Below are 17,743 nucleotides of genomic sequence, written 5' to 3'. Positions count from 1 at the left end.
AGCTATATTTAGCATTTGTTTCCCTTTATTATTTAGTGCTTCATTTGTGCGTAAGTTTACTTCTCGCCCTGCTGTAAGCCTCTCTAAGGCAGAGACCCTACCATTTTCTCCCATTTTCCATATAGCTTCCAGTACAGGATGAACATGCAGGATGGCAGAAGCAGTTTCATGATTACTTGGAGGATGGGTTCTAAAAAAATCAGTGAGAATGGATTATCAGATTTATGTATCACTTTTATCCTGCCTTATGGACAGAATCTTCCTTACCTGAGCCTGTTACACATAGAAGGTGCTTAGAAAAGTTGGTGTCAAAGACCCCATACCTTGGCGATTATAAAATGTGGGAAAATTATTGGTGAGGAGACTGTTATTGTTCCTTCTTCCATAGTAGTAATAAACAGCACACCTATAGGGAAGGGGGGGCGGGACTGATTGTTGTCACTGGAGAATTGTGGGGGCTACCAGGAGGTGATGGGGAATACTTAATGTGTAAATCTGTAGTCTCTTGGGTAGGTTGGCAGGCAGATGGCTGATTCCCAGTGGGAAGGGAAATTGGGGGTAAGAATAACAGGACAAGTATTAATCTTTCATTATATCCCCCATGGGATCTCCACCAGAATTGGATTTGACTTCATTCAGTTCTACATTTGAACCATGTCTCTGATATTTCTGGGGAAGGAAAACCCAGAATTTAGAGAAGATTTTCCTGTGGGCCTTACTTATTGTTAGGTGGAATTTGGATAGAAGGAGTCATCTTTTCTTGGCTGGGCATATGGCTCAGTGGTAAAGTGCGTGCCTTGCATGCTTGAGACCTGGGCATGATTCCTGGCACCACCAAAAACTAAACAGTAAAAATCCACTTTTTCTGCTTAATGGTGTCCAAGTTTTGAGTAGCAGTTTTTGAGTATCATTTTTGAATAATAAGATTGGTTGACTGGGGCCTGGAAGATGGCTCAGTGGCTTAATTTAGCCCTTGTTTGGCAAGGATAAGGTCAGAAGTCGAAGGCCTGTGCTGTTCTCTGGCCTCTGGATCCTTAGCGCAGAACCCCAAGTTCCTGCACTGAGGTGATAAGGACAGTCCAGCCATTTATGATTTCCCAGTGAGAAGGACCTGGCAGATGGCTAGGTGGCTTAACACACTTGCCAGCAAGGCCTGTGCCACCCACGCATGCTGAAGCAATCCAGGAGGCTCTGTTGTTAGGGAACCCCATTGAGGAAGGGCCTGAATGACCCAGTGCCTTAGAAAGCGCTCAAGGCAAGTGTGGATTGTGAGATCAATCCTTAGCACGATGAAGGCAGTCCTGACTACCCCGTGGTCTTGGGTCCTTGGGGTGGGTGGGTGGGGGTGATAAGGAAAATACACAAGCCCAAATCCATTTCTGGTGGAGATTCCGTAGTGCATTTGATGAAGGACCAAGTACCTGTTTTGCTGTTTTGTGTTGTGGATGTACTGATCAGTAGTGCTGCTTGGGGGAACATGCTCTCCAGACCTTTGTGCTCTCTCCCTGCCCCTATTCTGGTATTTTCTTGGGTCATGTCCACCTGTGCTCAGGGATCACTCCTCATGAGGCTCAGGAATCATGTGGTGCTGAGGGTCGAACTTGACTAAGCCATGTGCCAAGGCGAGCTCGCACCTTACCCTGTGTACTTTCTCTGACCCCTGTTTTAGAATTTGGGGAAGGGGTTGGGCTACACCTGGTAATGTTTGGAGATTAATTGTAGATCAGTGTTTGGTGGACAGTCTGCCAGTGGAGAGATTAAACTGGGGTCAGCTGCATCCAAGGTCAGCGTCTTAACCCCTGTACTATTCTGGCTCTGTTCTAGTTTTCTTAGTGACATTCTGTACTTTTATCTTTTTGAAAAATTATTTGTTTTTGGTTTTCGGGCCACAGTGGGTGATTCTCAGGGGTTACTTTTGGCTCTGCACTCAGGAATCACTCCTGACAGTGCTTGGGGAACCATACGGGATGCCGGAGATTGAACCTGGGTCAGCCGAGTGAAAGGAAAGTGTGCTACCCGCTGTTCTATCTCTTCAGCTCCCATGAATGTTAAATTTCTGTTGAAGAGAAAAATTGTGTATAGTACTTGACATTGAATTGAATGTAGGATTCTTTTAAAAAAATAATAAATTGTTTTTTGTTTTTTGGGCCCATCAGGCTTTCTTCTGGTGTCTGTACTCAGGAATTACTCCTGGAGATACTCAGGGGACCATATGGGGTGCCAGGGATTGAACCCGGATCTGTCGTGTGTAAGGCAAGCTCCTGACCTGTTGCACTATCTCTTTAGCCCCACAAAATGATGTTTTATAGTCATTTAGTTACGTATTTTAAACTCTAAAGATTCCCATAATGCCTTGGTGGATCAAATGCACAGTGAGGAGTGATTTCATTCATGTTCAGTGCTGGTATATGGAATCACTGCCTCACCTCCCTTCCTCATCGATATCTGATATAATTAACCACATTTTTTCCTCTTGGATTCCAGGTGCATCGGGGTGACTGACTGGTATCACCAAAATGACGCTCCATGCCACCCGGGCTGCAGCACTGCTCTCTTGGGTGAGTGGTCCTCCCCTTCTTAGTCTGCTGAATTTCTGCAGGCAGCTTGTGGGGGCTCAGGATATTTCTGGGAGCTTCAGCTCTTTAAAGCCTTCTTCATTTCCACACTAAATAAATAGATTTTCTTTGCTTTCCCTTTAGTTTGTTTTTTTTTGACTTTCGGTCACATCCAGCAGTGCTCATGACTGACTTCTGGCCCTGCACTCAAGGCTGGCGGGGCCTGAGAACCTTTTGCAGTGTGGGTGGTCAAACCTGGGTCAGCTGCGTGCAAGGCCGGCGCTCTGCTCTCTCCATCCCCATCCTTTACTTTTTAACATTCTTTCTGATGCTGTTGCTCCTGACAGTGATCAGTACCTCTTTGAGGAGTATAATTCCTTTTAGCTGTGGAAATGAGGGGTGGGGGCAGACTACAAATCCCTCCTTGGCTGCGCCCTGTGCATTTTTATGAGCAGAAGAGCTAAACTATGGACACAGCACTTTGGTCTTCAAAGGTTCTCTCTGCTTCTGTCCTCTTTTTGTTTACTACAAGATCCTTTTGCTTGAGACATAGGGGAAATGAAAAAATAATCCCCCACACTGGCAATTTCAAGCTTTAGAGAGGGCCGGGGATGTGGTTAGAGTGCAAACCTTTCACATATGAGGCCCTGGGTTTGATCCCTGACATCACAAAAATAAGTGAAACATCTTAAAATGAAGATTCAGAGAAGTCATAAGGACATAGAGGAGAGGAATGCCAAACAGAGCTGGGCTCAGACAGCCTTGCTTAGGATCACTGCTTTACTCCATGTGTTTGACCCACAGCAAGTTAGTCTCTCAACTCTTCATTTTTTTAGTTTGTTTTTGGTCTTATATGCTTGTTTTTTGTTTGGTTTTTGGGCCACACCTGACAGTGCTCAGGGACTACTCCAAGTTTCGGGGGTCACTGTTGATAGTTCTAGAGGACCATCTGCTAGGGCTTTCTCATGCAAAGCAGACATTATGAGTTATCTTCTTGGCCCGTATACCAACCTTTAAAACTGGGAATAAGGGCTGGAGTGATAGTAGAGAGAGAGGGTAGAGGGTATTTGCTTTGCACATGGCTGACCTGGGTTCGAGTCCCTGGCACCCCATATGCTTCCCCAGCCCACCCGTAAGATTGGCCTTCGTGCTCATTTTTTGTATCCTGTTTAGAGACCAAAGAATTTCTTCATCTGTTTTCTCCACTTTCAAATGATTTCTCCTTTGAGAGCAAAATAATACACAGTAAGAATTTTTTCTTTTTGTGTGGAGCAGGGGATTGAAACAGGGCTTACGTATGTGAGGCATGTGTTGTACCTCTGAGCCAAACCCTCAGCCCTGAAAAAATTTTGCAGTGACTGGGGATCACACATGCACCTGGCTGTGATACTCATAGGTTTTTGCTCTGCTTGCCAAGGATTGCACATCAGGTGGTGGTGCTTGCTCACTGGGCCATGCTACGTACCAAGTTTGCTGTTCTTAGCTGTGTGGCTTGCACATGTGCTCACCAGCTGTCTGTTGGGATTCACAAGTTAAGGTTGGTGGTTTCTTGCCAGGTGGTACAACCCCCTTTTTTGACTGTAACTCTTACACACACACACACACACATTTATTTTTTTGGGGATGTAGTCACACTCCACGCTCAGGATCATATGTGGTGCTGGCGATTGATCATGTATACAAGGCAGGTGCCTTAATCCTTGCACCTTCAGCCCTTGAACATCTTTTTAGTTGCAGCACCACCGGGGAATCTGATTCCTGCTGTGTGGTGCTCATACCTCGTAGGCTTCAGTGCAGCTGGAAATCTCTTTCAACACTGGTGAGAGCAGAGAGCAGAGTGGCCAGGCTTAAGTAGTAGAGCTGGGGCCAGGGAGATGGCTCACAAGACTGGAGCACAGGCATACATGCAGGAGCCCTGGCTTGATCTGTGGGTCTCCATGTTCCCCTGAGCACCACGAGGAGTGACCCTTAAGTCCTACCACATGTAACCCCAAAATCATAAAAAACAAGAGTTGCTAAGTTGCCGGGCTTGCACTTGCATTTTTGGAGACATGTATACTAAGCTCTGTGCTATTCCACTGGGTCCAATATTCCACACTTAGAAAAAAACCTTAATGGGGCTGGTGAGAGTATGTAGGCATAAGGCTCTTGCTTTGCATGTGGCCAACTCAAGTTCGCTCTCTGGGAGTCCGCATAAGCTGGGGTGGGGGGGTGGGCTGAGGCGTCCCAGTCCCAGTCCGGTCCTGTCCTGTCAGGAGTGATCCCTGAATATAGAGGCAGGAATAAGCTTTTAGGGTGTGGCTTAAAATCACAACAAAACAAAACTTCAACATAAAAATAAAAACCTTAAGGTTTTAAAATTCATATCATCTAGAAAATTTTAATGCAAAATAACTTACTGAAAAGCTTTTTGTAACAGAATCACTGGTATATTTTGTTTCTTTGGGAACCAAGCTCAGCAGGAGATGCTGCCTGTCTCCTTCTGCCCTTGCATGTCTTGCGCACTTGAGTAGTTTAGCAAATCCTTCTTTCCTCTCAGGTAACACAAAGGTAAATCCAACTTCAGCTTCTTCTAAACTTGGCTGATAGAAGCTAACCGTAAATTGTATACCTGATTCATTTGCTTATGACTTTTGGTGAATGTTCCAATGATTAAAAACTTAAATAATTGCTGCCTGAAAGGCAAAAAAAGGGAACAGTTGAATCACTATTGATGGGCTTTAAGAAAAAAGATTTTTCTTTTTAGATTTTTTAAAAAATTGAATCACTCTGAGATACATTTCACTGTGAAATTATAAAGTTATTTATGATTGTGTTTTAGGCATGATGAGTTTTTTTGACATCCACAAGTTTTATTTCCTTTCTTTTCCTATAATTATCCTATTCTTCATTTCTTCCTCCATCATCAACCAAATATTCATATCTGGAGTATTTTGTTGTTGATTTGTTTTGTTTTTGGGCCAAGCCCAGTGGTGCTCAGTGTTTACTCATGGTTCTGTGCTCAGGGGTCACTACGGTCGTACCTGGGCTGTGTATGCAGTATTGGGACTCAAGCTGGGGTTGGCCATGTGGAAAGCAAGCATCTTAACCCCTGTACTATTCTTTGATCTCCATATTTAGAATAAATTTTAATTTTGTGCCACACTAAGCAGTGCACAGGACATACTCCTGACTCTGCATTCAGGTATCATTCCTTGCAGGCTCGGAGGACCATATGGTATCCTGAGAATCGAACTTCAGCCGTGTGAAGGCAAATGCCCTGCCTTCTGTACTAATGTTCCAGCCCCTGAATAGTTTTTAACTGCTTTAATAATGAGAGTTTATGAGTATATAAAATAAATGTAATATTTAACAGAGGTTTGGAATAGATCTTTCAAAATGTTAGAGATACAAATGGTTATAACGTAAATGTTCAGGGGCTGTTTTTCCTATCTCTAATTCTTGTCATCAAGGTCCTCTTTTTTTTTTTTTTTTAAGCCCACACTCAGCAATGCTCAGGGGTTACTTCTGGCTCTTCACACAGGAATTATTCCTGGTGGTGCTCAGTGAACCATGTTGAATGCTAGGGATCGGACCCGGGTCTCCAGTGTGCCAGGCAAACATCCTACCTGCTGTACTATCACTCCAGCCCTTGTATGTCTGTTTTTAGAACCATTTTATATAATAATCACAAAATGTACCCCTAGTTCTAGAACAGCTTAAAACTTTTTTTTTTTTTTTTTGCTTTTTGGGTCACACGCGGTGATGCTCAGGGGTTACTCCTGGCTCATGCACTCAGGAATTGCTCCTGGCGGTGCTCAGGGGACCATATGGGATGCTGGGAATTGAACCTGTGTAGGTCAAGTTGGCTGCGTGCAAGGCAAACGCCCTACCCACTGTGCTATCGCTCCAGCCCCAGCTTAAAACTTTGAAGATTCCATCTTGTTTGAAGCTAAAGAAGAAAGCTTACAGCAGCAGTCAAGTGACTGTTACTGGGTGTTTGAGTCTACCTTTGCTGAAATGAAAAAGCCAGGGAGATAGATGGCTCAAAGAGTTGAGTGAATACATGCTGTGCATACAGGGAACAGGGGTTCATCCCCAGCACCACTGTGTCTGTCCTTCCCTGGAAACCCCTTGAGTCATCTCTTCCTTCATTCTTAAGAGTTTACCTTAGCTCTCATGAGGGTTACGAAGCAAAACTCAGTCCCGCTAGCATTTGTGTTTCAGCACACTTTTCCCTTTTCCTCTCAGGTAAACAGTCTGCGAGTGGCCGACCCCGTGGACACGGTGCAGCAACTGCAGGATTGCAGGGTCTTCTTAAAGATCATCGACCACATGTGAGTACCTGCCTCAGCCTGCTTCCTTCTCATGGGAAGCTGTGTGCTAAGGTGCTGTCGCTCATTTCCTTGTGAGGTCTTGAACAGCCAGCTATAGCCAGAAGGCTCAGGCAGAATCTGGATACCCAAAGGTTACTGTGGGGCCCTGTAGACCTCATTGATCTTATCCTGTATTTGCTGACATCTCTGGGAGAAGCTCGGAATCAATCCTGAGGCTTCCTCACTCTTTTGGTTTGTTTTGTGTTTTTGGTCAACTTGGCAATGCTCAGGGGTTACTCCTGGCTCTGTATTCTGGAACTACTCCTGTGGTGTTTGGGAGACTATATGGGATGCTGGGGATCAAAGCCAGGTCAGCCATGTGCAACGCAAGCGCCCTACTTGTGCTATTGCTCTGGCTCTGGTTTCCTCACTGTTGTGCAGAAAGACCCTCCAGGTCTTTAGGTTTCCTTGTATCTGAGAGTATGTTTAGGGAATTCTTTCTGTGTTCTTGTCTTAGTGGGAGTCTTCTGTAACCCTTGTTCCTTTTTTTGTTTGTTTTGTTTTGCTTTGTTTTTTGGACCACACCCAGTATGATCAAGGATTGCTCCTGGCTCTGCACTCAGGAATCACTCCTAGTGGTGTTTAGGGGACCATATGGGATGCCAGGAATTGAATCCAGGTCACCCACATGCAGGACAAGCACCATAACTCTTATTCTGGATCCCAGACTCATATCACTTTAGTCTTCTCCAGTTGGTGCATATTCACAAACAGAATGAGAATACATAAGATTTCAGAACCTCAACTGGAAAGTACAGTTGCTTGTTCTGTGTTCAGTTGGCCCCAGTTTGATCGCCTGCACCACATACGGTCCCCAGGCGCCTCTAAGGGTAACTCCTGGGCACAGAGCCAGATGTGACCCAAAACAAAAGAAAAAGATTTCAGAACTTATCTCCAATCCTGCTTTCATTGGGATGTTTCTCTGATGAACCTTAGTGGCTTTACCAGGAAGTTGAAATCTAAATTTTCGGCCCTAGGACTAGAGATGTTGGCTCTTGGCTGTGGCACATGCCTTGCACTATGGGAAACAACAAAATAAGGGGTGGGGGAGATGACTCAAATGGCTGGAGCACAAACTTTACATGTGGGAGCCCTAGGTTCAGTCTCTGTTACCACATGGTCACCTGAGCACCATCACAATCATCCCCTAAGCATTGCCAGATGTGGCCTAAATGCCACAAAGTAAGTAAGAAAAAAAAATGTGCTCAGCCTTGTTATTTCAGGAGCTCTCATCAAAAGTCTGTCTCCTACCACAGGTCATTTCTACTTCCATATCTCACCCCATTTTGGGAGAATTTCTTAAATTCTGTATATTAATTTGCATCAACACCATACTATATAACTCCCCCCCCTCCTTGTTGCCTATAAACTTATAATTAGAGCTAAAATTGATTAGCTTAAGGTTTTTTGTTACTGTTTTGCAAGAGTACTTCATAGTATTGTATACACCAGCTTTCCAGTGCTGGGGCCCTCAAGCCACTCCCAGCAATACTCGGCCAACTGGACCAGACAGTTCAGCTCTCAGGCTCCGTGTTGCAATGCTGTACAGGGCCAGCAGCGGTAGAGCACTTGTCTTATATGTGGGAGGCCCTTGGGTTCGGTGCCTGCACTCAAAGGAAAAAGGACCCTATTTTCCAAATTGTCTTCTGGGGTGCATCCTGAGTCTTCTGTAAGGAGAGTGTGGAGGGATACTGTTGTGTGTGTAGTATATGTGGGGGTGGGGGTGTTGCGGTATATGTGGACTGTTAGAAGAAGAGGCTGTTCAAGTCCCAGGTTGACCCTAATCTTCATATCAGATTTAGGGCTATGCAGACCATTTCTTTTGGGAAAGCAGATGTTCTTGGTGATTGTGTTCTGGTTGTTGCATTTTTTTTGGGGGGGCACCCCTAGTGGTGCTTGCGGGCTACTAATGGCTAGGTACTTGGGGGTTGCCCCCAGTGTTGCTCTGGGTCCCCACACAGTGTTGGGGATCAAACCCAGAACTCTTGCTTGCAAAGCATTTGCTGCAATCCATCTGAGCTCTCTCCCCAGCCCTGTTGGATTTTTCTTGCTTCTTTGTTGCTAACCTTAATCAAGCACAGAGTTCTTGGGCAAAGGTGCTTGGAGAATGACACCATTTGTGGCAGATGGAAGCTGTGGGAGTTTCACATGACTTGGACACTTGGCATTCTCTCTGCTAAGATCACTATAGTGTCAACCCTCAGTAAAATTCACTGTACAACCGTCAGGTGTGGGTGTGTGCGCACATGCACGCTTCTGTGTAAACAACCTGAAGCAAAAGCCTATCTCATATCTTTTTGTTTTTTATTTTTTGGTTCCACATCTTTATTTATGAAGCCTAAATAGCAATAGTTTGGTGGAGCATTCTCCAGAAATCTAAAGTCTTGACATTTGTTTTACTGACGTTGGCATCTGCGTTTCCCAGAAAAAAGCATCCTGATCCCGATGTCAGTGCCTATGGACTGGGCACCTGTGGTACTCCTAGCTTTCAGCTCACACGGTCTAAGTGGCCAGTTGTAAATGATGCAGTGGGCTTGTGAATGCTGTAGGAATTCCTAAGGAGTTGGACTGAGGTGGGATTTGCAGTGACTCCTGAAGTTTGCCTGTCTGAGATGAGATTTTGAATAGTCTCAATGGTGAACTGGGCTGCTCCAGGACCAACATTTTCCAAAGCTTGTTCTTTGTAAGCCCTGGGGCTTAGTAGGGAGTGGGGGAGAGATTTTATGGTCTAATATGTTTAGGAAATAATACATTTATACCCTCCTTTAAAGAAAATGTTCAGTTTGGTTTTGCCCAGAATGTCTCAAACACTGAGCCTGAGAATGCTTTAGTTTTCAATCTTTAGTTTTTTGTTTTGGGGCTACACCTGGCAGTGCTCAAGGCTCCTTTCTGGCTCTGTGCTCTAGGAGTACTACTGCAGTGCTGGGGGAGGACCAGATATTGTGTTGGGGATCAAAGCTGGGTCACTTGCGTGTAAGGCCAGGCCCTGCCTGCTGTACTGTCTCTCTGGCCAAGAATGTTCTATTTTTATCTGATGGAATACACCTAGGAAAATTACCACCTTCCACTGAGGCATAGTCTCAGCTTTACAGATTGTGAGTAGGAAATCTGGCCCTTTCAAAAGTCTGTAAGGGGATTAGCATTCCATCCATACTTTGGAGAAGTCTCTAAGCACAGACCAGCTCACAGAATCCTGCACACTGGAAAGTGCTTTCATAGTTAAGTGTGAAACGTACCCTACTATCTTGCCTTAGAGGCTCCTGTGCTGTGAGATTATGGCATAGAAGGTTCTAGGGCCTGCGGTGCCCACCGAAAAGTTGGTTGAAACCTGGAAATTCTGGTTCTAAGAGACAAATAAGAGGTCCTTTATCAGCATCTTCAGCCATAGGTGGACAGAAAACCTGATATTAATTTACCTCCTGGAAGGAAACATGGCCTCCGAGCAGGGCTGCAGGGCAGGTGCCTGGGCTGTGTGCGAGCGCCCCCTGCTGCCCTCCTGTCCTCCTTGCTCTTCATACTTTTCTGCTATTCCAGTTAAATGGGCCTACAAATGGCCGCTGAGCTAGAGCGCATGCCCCCTAACCTGGCCTTTGGGACGCTTTAGCCGCCTTAGCCTTTAGCCTTCAGCCCTCTGTGCGTTGACCTCAATCTTGTCACTTCCGAGTTGTCTTCTGTCAACTCCTGGACCTGTTTTTTTCTTTCTGTTGCCCTTTCACTTACTCTAGCCTCATTTCTTAACCGTTTACATTTTTTTTTTATGTAAGCCCCTCTTTTTTTTTTTTTTTTTTTTTTTTTTTTTGCTTTTTGGGTCACACCCGGCGATACTCAGGGGTTACTCCTGGCTCATGCACTCAGGAATTACTCCTGGCGGTGCTCGGGGGACCATATGGGATGCTGGGAATCGAACCTGGATCGGCCATGTTGGCTGCGTGCAAGGCAAACGCCCTACCCGCTGTGCTATGGCTCCAGCCTCCGCCCCTCTTTTTTTTAAAAAAAAAAAAAAACAGATCTTTCCAGACTTTCCTTTCATCTATGCTGCTTTGAGAAAGACCTCATGCCTCAAATTCTCAATTTTATTTGTTGGGGTGGGTGGGATCAGGGCCACACCTAGCAGCAGTTGGTGTGGGTACTTCTGCGCTGTGCCCAAAAGTTCCCTGTGTCTCCCCAGCCTCCCCCCCCCAACAGTGCTTGGGATTACCATGTTGTGCCAGGGATTGAACAAGGGTTGATGGCTTGCATTGCACGTGCCTTCACCCCTGTGCTCTCTCCAGTCCTGTTGATTCCCTGTTTTTAATCCCATGAACTTTCTTTCTGATTGTTGCCTTGGGATCATTTCCTGGCCCCCGGCATCTGAGTTAGGTTCTCCTTCAAAGAAAGGGGAGGTGGTATATAATGCAGCAGTGAGGCGGGAAAGACTGGGGAGTCCTTTGCTCTTAACACATTGCTCTCTTTCTAGCCATGGCACTGATGAGGGGCAACAGATCCTGCAGCGGCCAGCACTGGAGAGGCTGGAGTTTGTGTGCGCTTTCCTGCAGAGTAAGCACCGTTCTTGTCTAGCTGGGAATGAACTGTCTCCTCAGCTCCTGGGACTTGGGTGGCCAGAGGAGCCAGTTTCCAGGTGTCTGGAGCAGAGGCTGAAGCTTGCCTGCTATGTCCCCAATAGAAATGCAACTGGGTCAGCCACCACCAGTGCAGGGATAAGAGAGTTTCTCTTCCCTTCAGTCCTTCGAAATCCCAAGTAGAAGCACGCATCTGTTTGTGGTTCACCTAAATTGAGCTTCTTTCATTCCTTCACTGCAGGAAGTAGGAGGGTCAGTGTGATTCTTGTTCCCTCGAAAGGAAACACTTCCCCCAGAGACCCAGGAACTCATTGCTAGGGGTGAAACTGGATTTAGGTTGAGGTCTTGGTCACTGTGCCACTTTTTCAGGCCATAGTTTCTGAGATTTAATAATTTCTCTTTAAGGTGGATGTGTGGATAAAACAAGAACACATTCCCAGCATAGTGCTTGTCAGTTCCCTTCTTGTCCAGCCATGGGTAAACAGACGGACAGCAGAGCTCTCTGCTACCTAAAGGGATCATTTATTTAAACAAAGCCAGTTGTTAGTGACTGCGCCTAGGTTCTCGGGCAGCACCAGGTATCCTGGTCCTCTTCTGCTCAGCTCCAAGCATCCTCTGCTGTCTCAGCTGGTACCGTGCTGCAGAGCAGCCTGGCTATTCTAGGCTGCTCCTTTGCGGAGCTGAGCAGGAGTTGGTGACGAGTGTATTGTTGTGCCCCAGAGCTATTGGGAATTCCCAGCCTGCTTTCTGCCGTTGCTGTCCCCACAGTTCTGGCACTGACCCAGGATAGAACTAACTTCAGCTGGAAAAGCATATGTGGGGGAGAGAATGTAGGGGTAAGGACTTCCATGCCTCTAGCCCCACCAGAGATGGTGATTCAGCTCAATTTTTTATGATCTCAGGGATGGTTCCCAGGAGTTTGTCACCCTCTTGGTGGTGGTGGTAAAGGGGGTGGGAGGTTGTGGTTGGGGGATAGATATAGCTGTGCTGAGAGTTTCCTCCTGGCCCTTTGCTTAGGAGTCACTTCTGATGTTTAAGGGACCACATGTCATGCTGGGAATTGAACCAGACTTAGCCACATTCAAGACAAATGCCTAAACCCCTTGTACTATCTCTGTGGACTAATTCACCTTTTTTTTTGCCTTGTCATTATAGAAAACCGAAAGCATGCCTCTTCTCCAGAATGTCTGGTGTCAGTGCAGAAGGTGACTGAGGGGTCAGAACTGGAACTGGCCAAGGTACCTGTGGGATCCTGGACTGATGGGTGGGTTGGGAGATGAGTGTAGCCCATGGAGATTGGAGGTAGGTTGGAGGGAGGTAGCTGCCTGACCAAAGCCAAGACTAATGGCGCTCAGGGATTTCATAGGAAAGATGTGTTTATTGGACCGCTACGCTGGGCCTGATCTCTGGCAGGAGTCATACCTCATCCAGCTGTTGCTGTAGTTTTGCTTTTAGTTGTCTGTTCCAGCCATTGCCCCTGGTATTTCTTGGGGTGGCATGTGCAGGGTTTCTTGAGCCCTGAGGTTGAGCTACACAAGAATCATAGACCCAGCTTTGTGCATTCTAACCTTTGGTTCCTCAATGAAGTATTTCCTGCCACTTACGGGCAAAGGCTGCCAAATTTTAGGAGCTTTAGAAGAGCGTCCCAAAGGAACTGGAGTGATACTTCAGTGGATAGGGCACTTGTCTTGCCTGCACCTGGCCTGACTTAGAGTTCCAGCATCCCATATGGTCCCCTGATCACTGTCAGGAGTGATTCCTATGTGCAGAGCCAGGAGTAACCCCTGAGGGTGTGGCCTAAAACTGGTGTCCAAAAAAGCTGAGAGTTTGAGAACAACCCAGGGGGGAAACATTGAGAAGAGAGACAACCCCATTCAATGGCTCTCTCCCGTTTGGCTTCTAGATGATCATGCTGCTCTTATACCACTCCACCATGAGCACCAAAAGTCCCCGGGACTGGGAGCATTTTGAGTATAAGATTCAGGTAAGTCCTGTACCTGCTCCTCTCGTGGGCTGTGCTGTATTTCATCTCACCCCATCTGGTTTTCTGGAAATAGTGCTTAGTGATCTTTTAAGATTGTCATAGTAATTGACGCCATTCATTATAGAAAGTCTAGAAAATATTAAAAAGCACAAAGAAATAAGTTGCTGGCAATCTTCAAAGAAATGCCTGCTGACCTTTAAAAGTTGTATATATCATTGGCCTTTTTCTGGTGTCTATATTTTATTGATTAGGTTATACAGAGACAGTTTTCATATGTTCTCCTGCACAGGAGAGAGAGGGAAAGTGCAGGGAGGGAGAGGGAGAAGGAGGAGGAGAGGAGAGGGAGAGAAAGAGGACAAAGGGAGAGGGGGAGAGAAAGAGGGAGAGGAAGAGGGCGAAGGAGAGAAAGAGAGGGAGGAGAGGAGAGAGACTATCCCTTGTTCCCTCCTTTACTAGTCGATTAGTAGAAGGGAATGTCTGCAATGAGAGCTCAGCGTGGTCACCTCCTCCCTGCTCACGATCTCCAAGAGAAGAGGATTTGGTGTGCTGTTTCTTTGTAGAGGGAGTTGACTCTGGTTTCCAGGAACTATTTGCTGCCTTGCTTGCTGTTCGGAGAGCCGCCCTCTCTTGCTGCCAGAGCAGTGCAGCTGGCACAGAGTGGGCAGTGTAGGGAAGGGGGGGAGGCTGTGCAGAGTACAGCCTTCCAATTATCCCATGTCATGATCTTGCTTTGCTCTTGGCTACTGTGGGCATGGGAGGGGGGATGAGTGGCCCCTTCCTTTACCATTTCTCTGCCCCGAGCCAGTCATGCATAGGCCTGATTGAAACAAATTCTGAAGGAATAAAGAGCTGCTGCAGAACAGACCACAAAAATCAAGAGCTCCAGAAGGGAAAATTTTACAGTGGAGAGGTGGATAAACATGCGCTTGAACCCCAGAAGCGCTCATCCCAAGAAAAAAGTGGGCCAGCACTCTGCAGTGTGCTTCCTGCCCCTCCTTTCCCTCTCCCTTTGCCCCATGTCGTGAGTGAAGTTGGTTAGGGACTCTGGACCCTGGGGATTCAGAGGAGGTGGGCCAATGACCATATCTGCAGCGTGTCCTCTGCTGGGTCCTGGGCCTTGTTGGCTCTGAATGGCAGAACAGGCTCCCACGGGTTTGGGGCTCACCCATCTCTGCAGCTTCCTCACACCTAAGGGGTGCTCGCTCTCTCTGTGGCCCAGGCGGAATTAGCCATCATTCTCAAGTTTGTCCTGGACCACGAGGATGGCCTTAACCTGAACGAGGACCTAGAGAGCTTCCTGCAGAAAGGTAAGTAGGGGCCTGCTCCTGAGCGACGTCCTCTCTGTGCTGTGGACTCTTGGTCCTCTGAACCTAAAGGACTGGCCCTCACTCTATAGAGTTCTCAGCACTGCTGAGCTCCAGACATGGATGCTCTTGGTGTGTTTGGCTCAGAGGACTGGCCTCTAGATGACCCTGACACTAGTTTTGAGTTTGCCGAGCCCACCTTGAGCTTAAGTAAATGATTCTCTCTCCCCGTTAAGGCAAGTTCTCAGGCTGTTAAAGTTGCCTAGTGGGTCATCCTCTCATTCTGTGGCTTGTTTTTCTGCTTCTCCCTGCCAGTTGCCGTCCCATCCACCTGTTCCGGCAGTGAAGAGCTCTCCCCACCCAGCCACCAGGCCAAGAAGGAGGTTCGCTTCCTAGAGCTCCAGAAGGTGGCCTCATCTTCCAGTGGGAATAAGTACGTGCTGGGAATGAGCCTTCTCTCGGCTGTGAGCAGTTGTGTGCTGTAGACTGAGCAGTGCTCTGCCCCTAGAGCATGCTGGGTGTCTGCTCAGTGCTGTGTAGAGCCTGATGTGTCATAAGCTGCCTTCAAGGCCTTCCTGTGTACAGCTCTAAAGGCCCTTCTTGCGGTGCAGTTTGCAGGGGCAAGGGAAAGCATCCTTTCAGAGATTCAGGGGCAAGAGTAATAGCACAGCGGGGAAGGCATTTGCCTCGCACACGGTTGATCCAGGTCAGTCCCTGGCATCTCATGAGTGCTTCCAGGTGTTTTTTCTGAGTGTAGAGCCAGGCGTTTCTCTAGGTATGTGGTGCAAACCTCCTCCCCCCCTCCCCCCGCCCCAACAGAAAAACAAAAAATCATTTGTGAAGGATGCAAGAGATTCCTGGGTCCTGTGTGATGTATAAGGTTGCACTGCAGGCTGAAACTCTGGTGTTTGGGCTTCCTGGCCAGTGCCCCCACATAGAAGGCTGTGGCATTGGGGTCTTCTCTTGCTTCAGCTTCCTTTCAGGATCTCCAGCCTCCCCCATGGGTGACATCCTGCAGACCCCACAATTCCAGATGCGACGGCTAAAGAAGCAGCTTGCAGATGAGAGAAACAACAGGGACGAGCTGGAGATGGAGCTGACCGAGAACCGCAAACTCCTCACAGAGAAGGGTGCGTGCCAGCACTCGGGAGATGCTCGGGCAGGCAGTGCTCGGCCTACGGGGAAGCCTGAGTTCCCTTGGCTCTCTGGAGCTCTGCCCTAGACCTTCTAGGCTGACTTGGAAGCTGGTTTTGTCTTACCAACTTCCTCTTTCCCCCTTGCTGGGTGCCTCCCCCTGCCCCATCCTACACTAATCCCGTCTTACGCCTCCCCTTCCTCCCCTGCAGAAGCGCAGATCGCAGTGATGCAGCAGCGCATCGACCGCCTGGCCCTGCTGAACGAGAAGCAAGCAGCCAGCCCCCCGGAGCCCAGGGAGCTGGAGGCCCTGCAGGGCAAGAATGAGAGGTACAGCTTGCCCTGCTCTCTCTCCTCCTTCACTTGGCCCTGCCCGCAGAGCGCGGTACACTCGTCTTACTCCCTGCTCCTTGCAGCCTCACGGTGCGGCTCCATGAAACCCTGAAGCAGTGTCAAGATCTGAAGACGGAGAAGGGGCAGATGGACCGCAGAATTAACCAGCTCTCCGAGGAGAACGGAGACCTCTCCTTTAAGGTGAGCGGCACTGGCGGCGTGTCTGCTCCCCACTGAGATGCCTGGGGCTGAGAGGACTGTCCCTGCCCCTGTCGTCTGCTTCATGCTTTGCCCCTTCTTTAGGCCTCAGTTGCCTGCTCCCAGGAACCGGGGCGTGCACCTGCAGTGTGGTTTGTAGTTCCCCCTTAGAGAGGCACCGAGGTTGGGGCTGGGCGGGGAGTGGCAGCTTCCAGCTGCTGGTGGTGCCAGTTTGGACCCAGGGTGAGGGGAGTCCCGCTTGCGTGTCGCAGCTGCGGGAGTTCGCCAGTCACATGCAGCAGCTCCAGGGGGCGCTAGACGAAGTGTCCGAGGAGCACAACAAGGCGACCCGCGAATGGGGAGAGAAGCAGATGCGCCTGGAGCAGGAGCTGGGTACCTCGCTGCAGGACAAGGTAATGTCTGCTGCAGGCAGCCCTGGACCGGTTTGAGCTGGTGTTGTTATGACTCTGCTCTTCGGGGTTTTAGGGAATCCCCCACCTTCTCTTCAAGGTTTGATAGTGTGCCATACTGGGCTACACCTGGTACACCTTTGCATCCTGTCTGCTGTTTATAAGGTGTGGGCCTTCGAGTGCCTCCTTTCCGAGCACCCTGTCCTAACACGCGAAAACTCTGAGTAGCCACCTCCTGCCTCTAACACTGTACATCATGTATGCGCAGGCTCAGGCATGGCCAGCTTCTGGGGACCTGGTTGCTGGTATTCGCAGTGGGCTCTGCCGCTCAGTACCCCTGGAGCTTGTGGGGCAGGGAGTGCTGTTGGCTTCAGAGTCTTGTTGGTCTGCTGCTGAGCGATGTGACAGTTACATCTTGGGTCTGGTGGGTCAGAAATTCAGAGCAGCCCACAGTAAGTGCTTGGGGGGGGGCGGTCCGCTGCTGCTCTGAATGCCCGGCCAAGGCAGCAGAGGGTGTCTTTGGGTTGGATAATTGGGAGCCAAAAATTGTCAGAGGAAAGATGTAAAAAGGAAATAGGAAGTAAACTCAGCTCTGGAGGCGAAATCAGCCATTTTGCCCATCTGGTCCCTGTCCTCTGCTTCTGAAACTGGTCCTGGCCAGAGTGAGAGCAGGTGGAAGCAGCTGGCGGGGCTGGGATTCTTGGTGGTCTTTACCACCTATTCACGGGGGCTGTTGTTTATCTCAGAAATGCCTCGAGGAGAAGAATGAAATCCTTCGGGGGAAACTTTCACAGCTGGAAGAACAGTTGGCCCAGCTGCAGAAGAACTCACCTCAGAAGGGTGAGGTGCTGGGGGACGTCTTACAGGTAGGAATTGGCCAGGGCAGCTCTGAGGCCCATATGGGGGAGCCT

General features: G+C 48.2%; 1 protein-coding gene across 2 annotated transcripts in view; it reads left to right on the top strand.

Annotated features, from left to right (window-relative positions):
* The window catches only part of NUMA1 (nuclear mitotic apparatus protein 1), a 31,269-nt gene that overhangs the window by 3,570 nt on the left and 9,956 nt on the right, over nt 1–17,743 (top strand). For both annotated transcript variants that reach the window (XM_056116264.1, XM_056116263.1), the window contains exons 2-13: nt 2,485–2,558; nt 6,786–6,871; nt 11,367–11,446; nt 12,625–12,707; nt 13,373–13,453; nt 14,673–14,760; nt 15,073–15,190; nt 15,730–15,887; nt 16,104–16,221; nt 16,308–16,425; nt 16,695–16,835; nt 17,579–17,698. In XM_056116264.1, coding sequence (XP_055972239.1) covers nt 2,517–2,558; nt 6,786–6,871; nt 11,367–11,446; nt 12,625–12,707; nt 13,373–13,453; nt 14,673–14,760; nt 15,073–15,190; nt 15,730–15,887; nt 16,104–16,221; nt 16,308–16,425; nt 16,695–16,835; nt 17,579–17,698 — 1,233 coding nt within the window. In that variant the 5' untranslated portion in view covers nt 2,485–2,516. The remainder of the gene's footprint in view (nt 1–2,484; nt 2,559–6,785; nt 6,872–11,366; nt 11,447–12,624; nt 12,708–13,372; nt 13,454–14,672; nt 14,761–15,072; nt 15,191–15,729; nt 15,888–16,103; nt 16,222–16,307; nt 16,426–16,694; nt 16,836–17,578; nt 17,699–17,743) is intronic.

The sequence above is a fragment of the Sorex fumeus genome, unplaced genomic scaffold (assembly GCF_029834395.1).
Source record: "Sorex fumeus unplaced genomic scaffold, SorFum_2.1 ptg000030l, whole genome shotgun sequence".
NCBI classification, from domain to species: domain Eukaryota; kingdom Metazoa; phylum Chordata; class Mammalia; order Eulipotyphla; family Soricidae; genus Sorex; species Sorex fumeus.
This window is presented reverse-complemented; position numbering and strand designations above follow the sequence as displayed.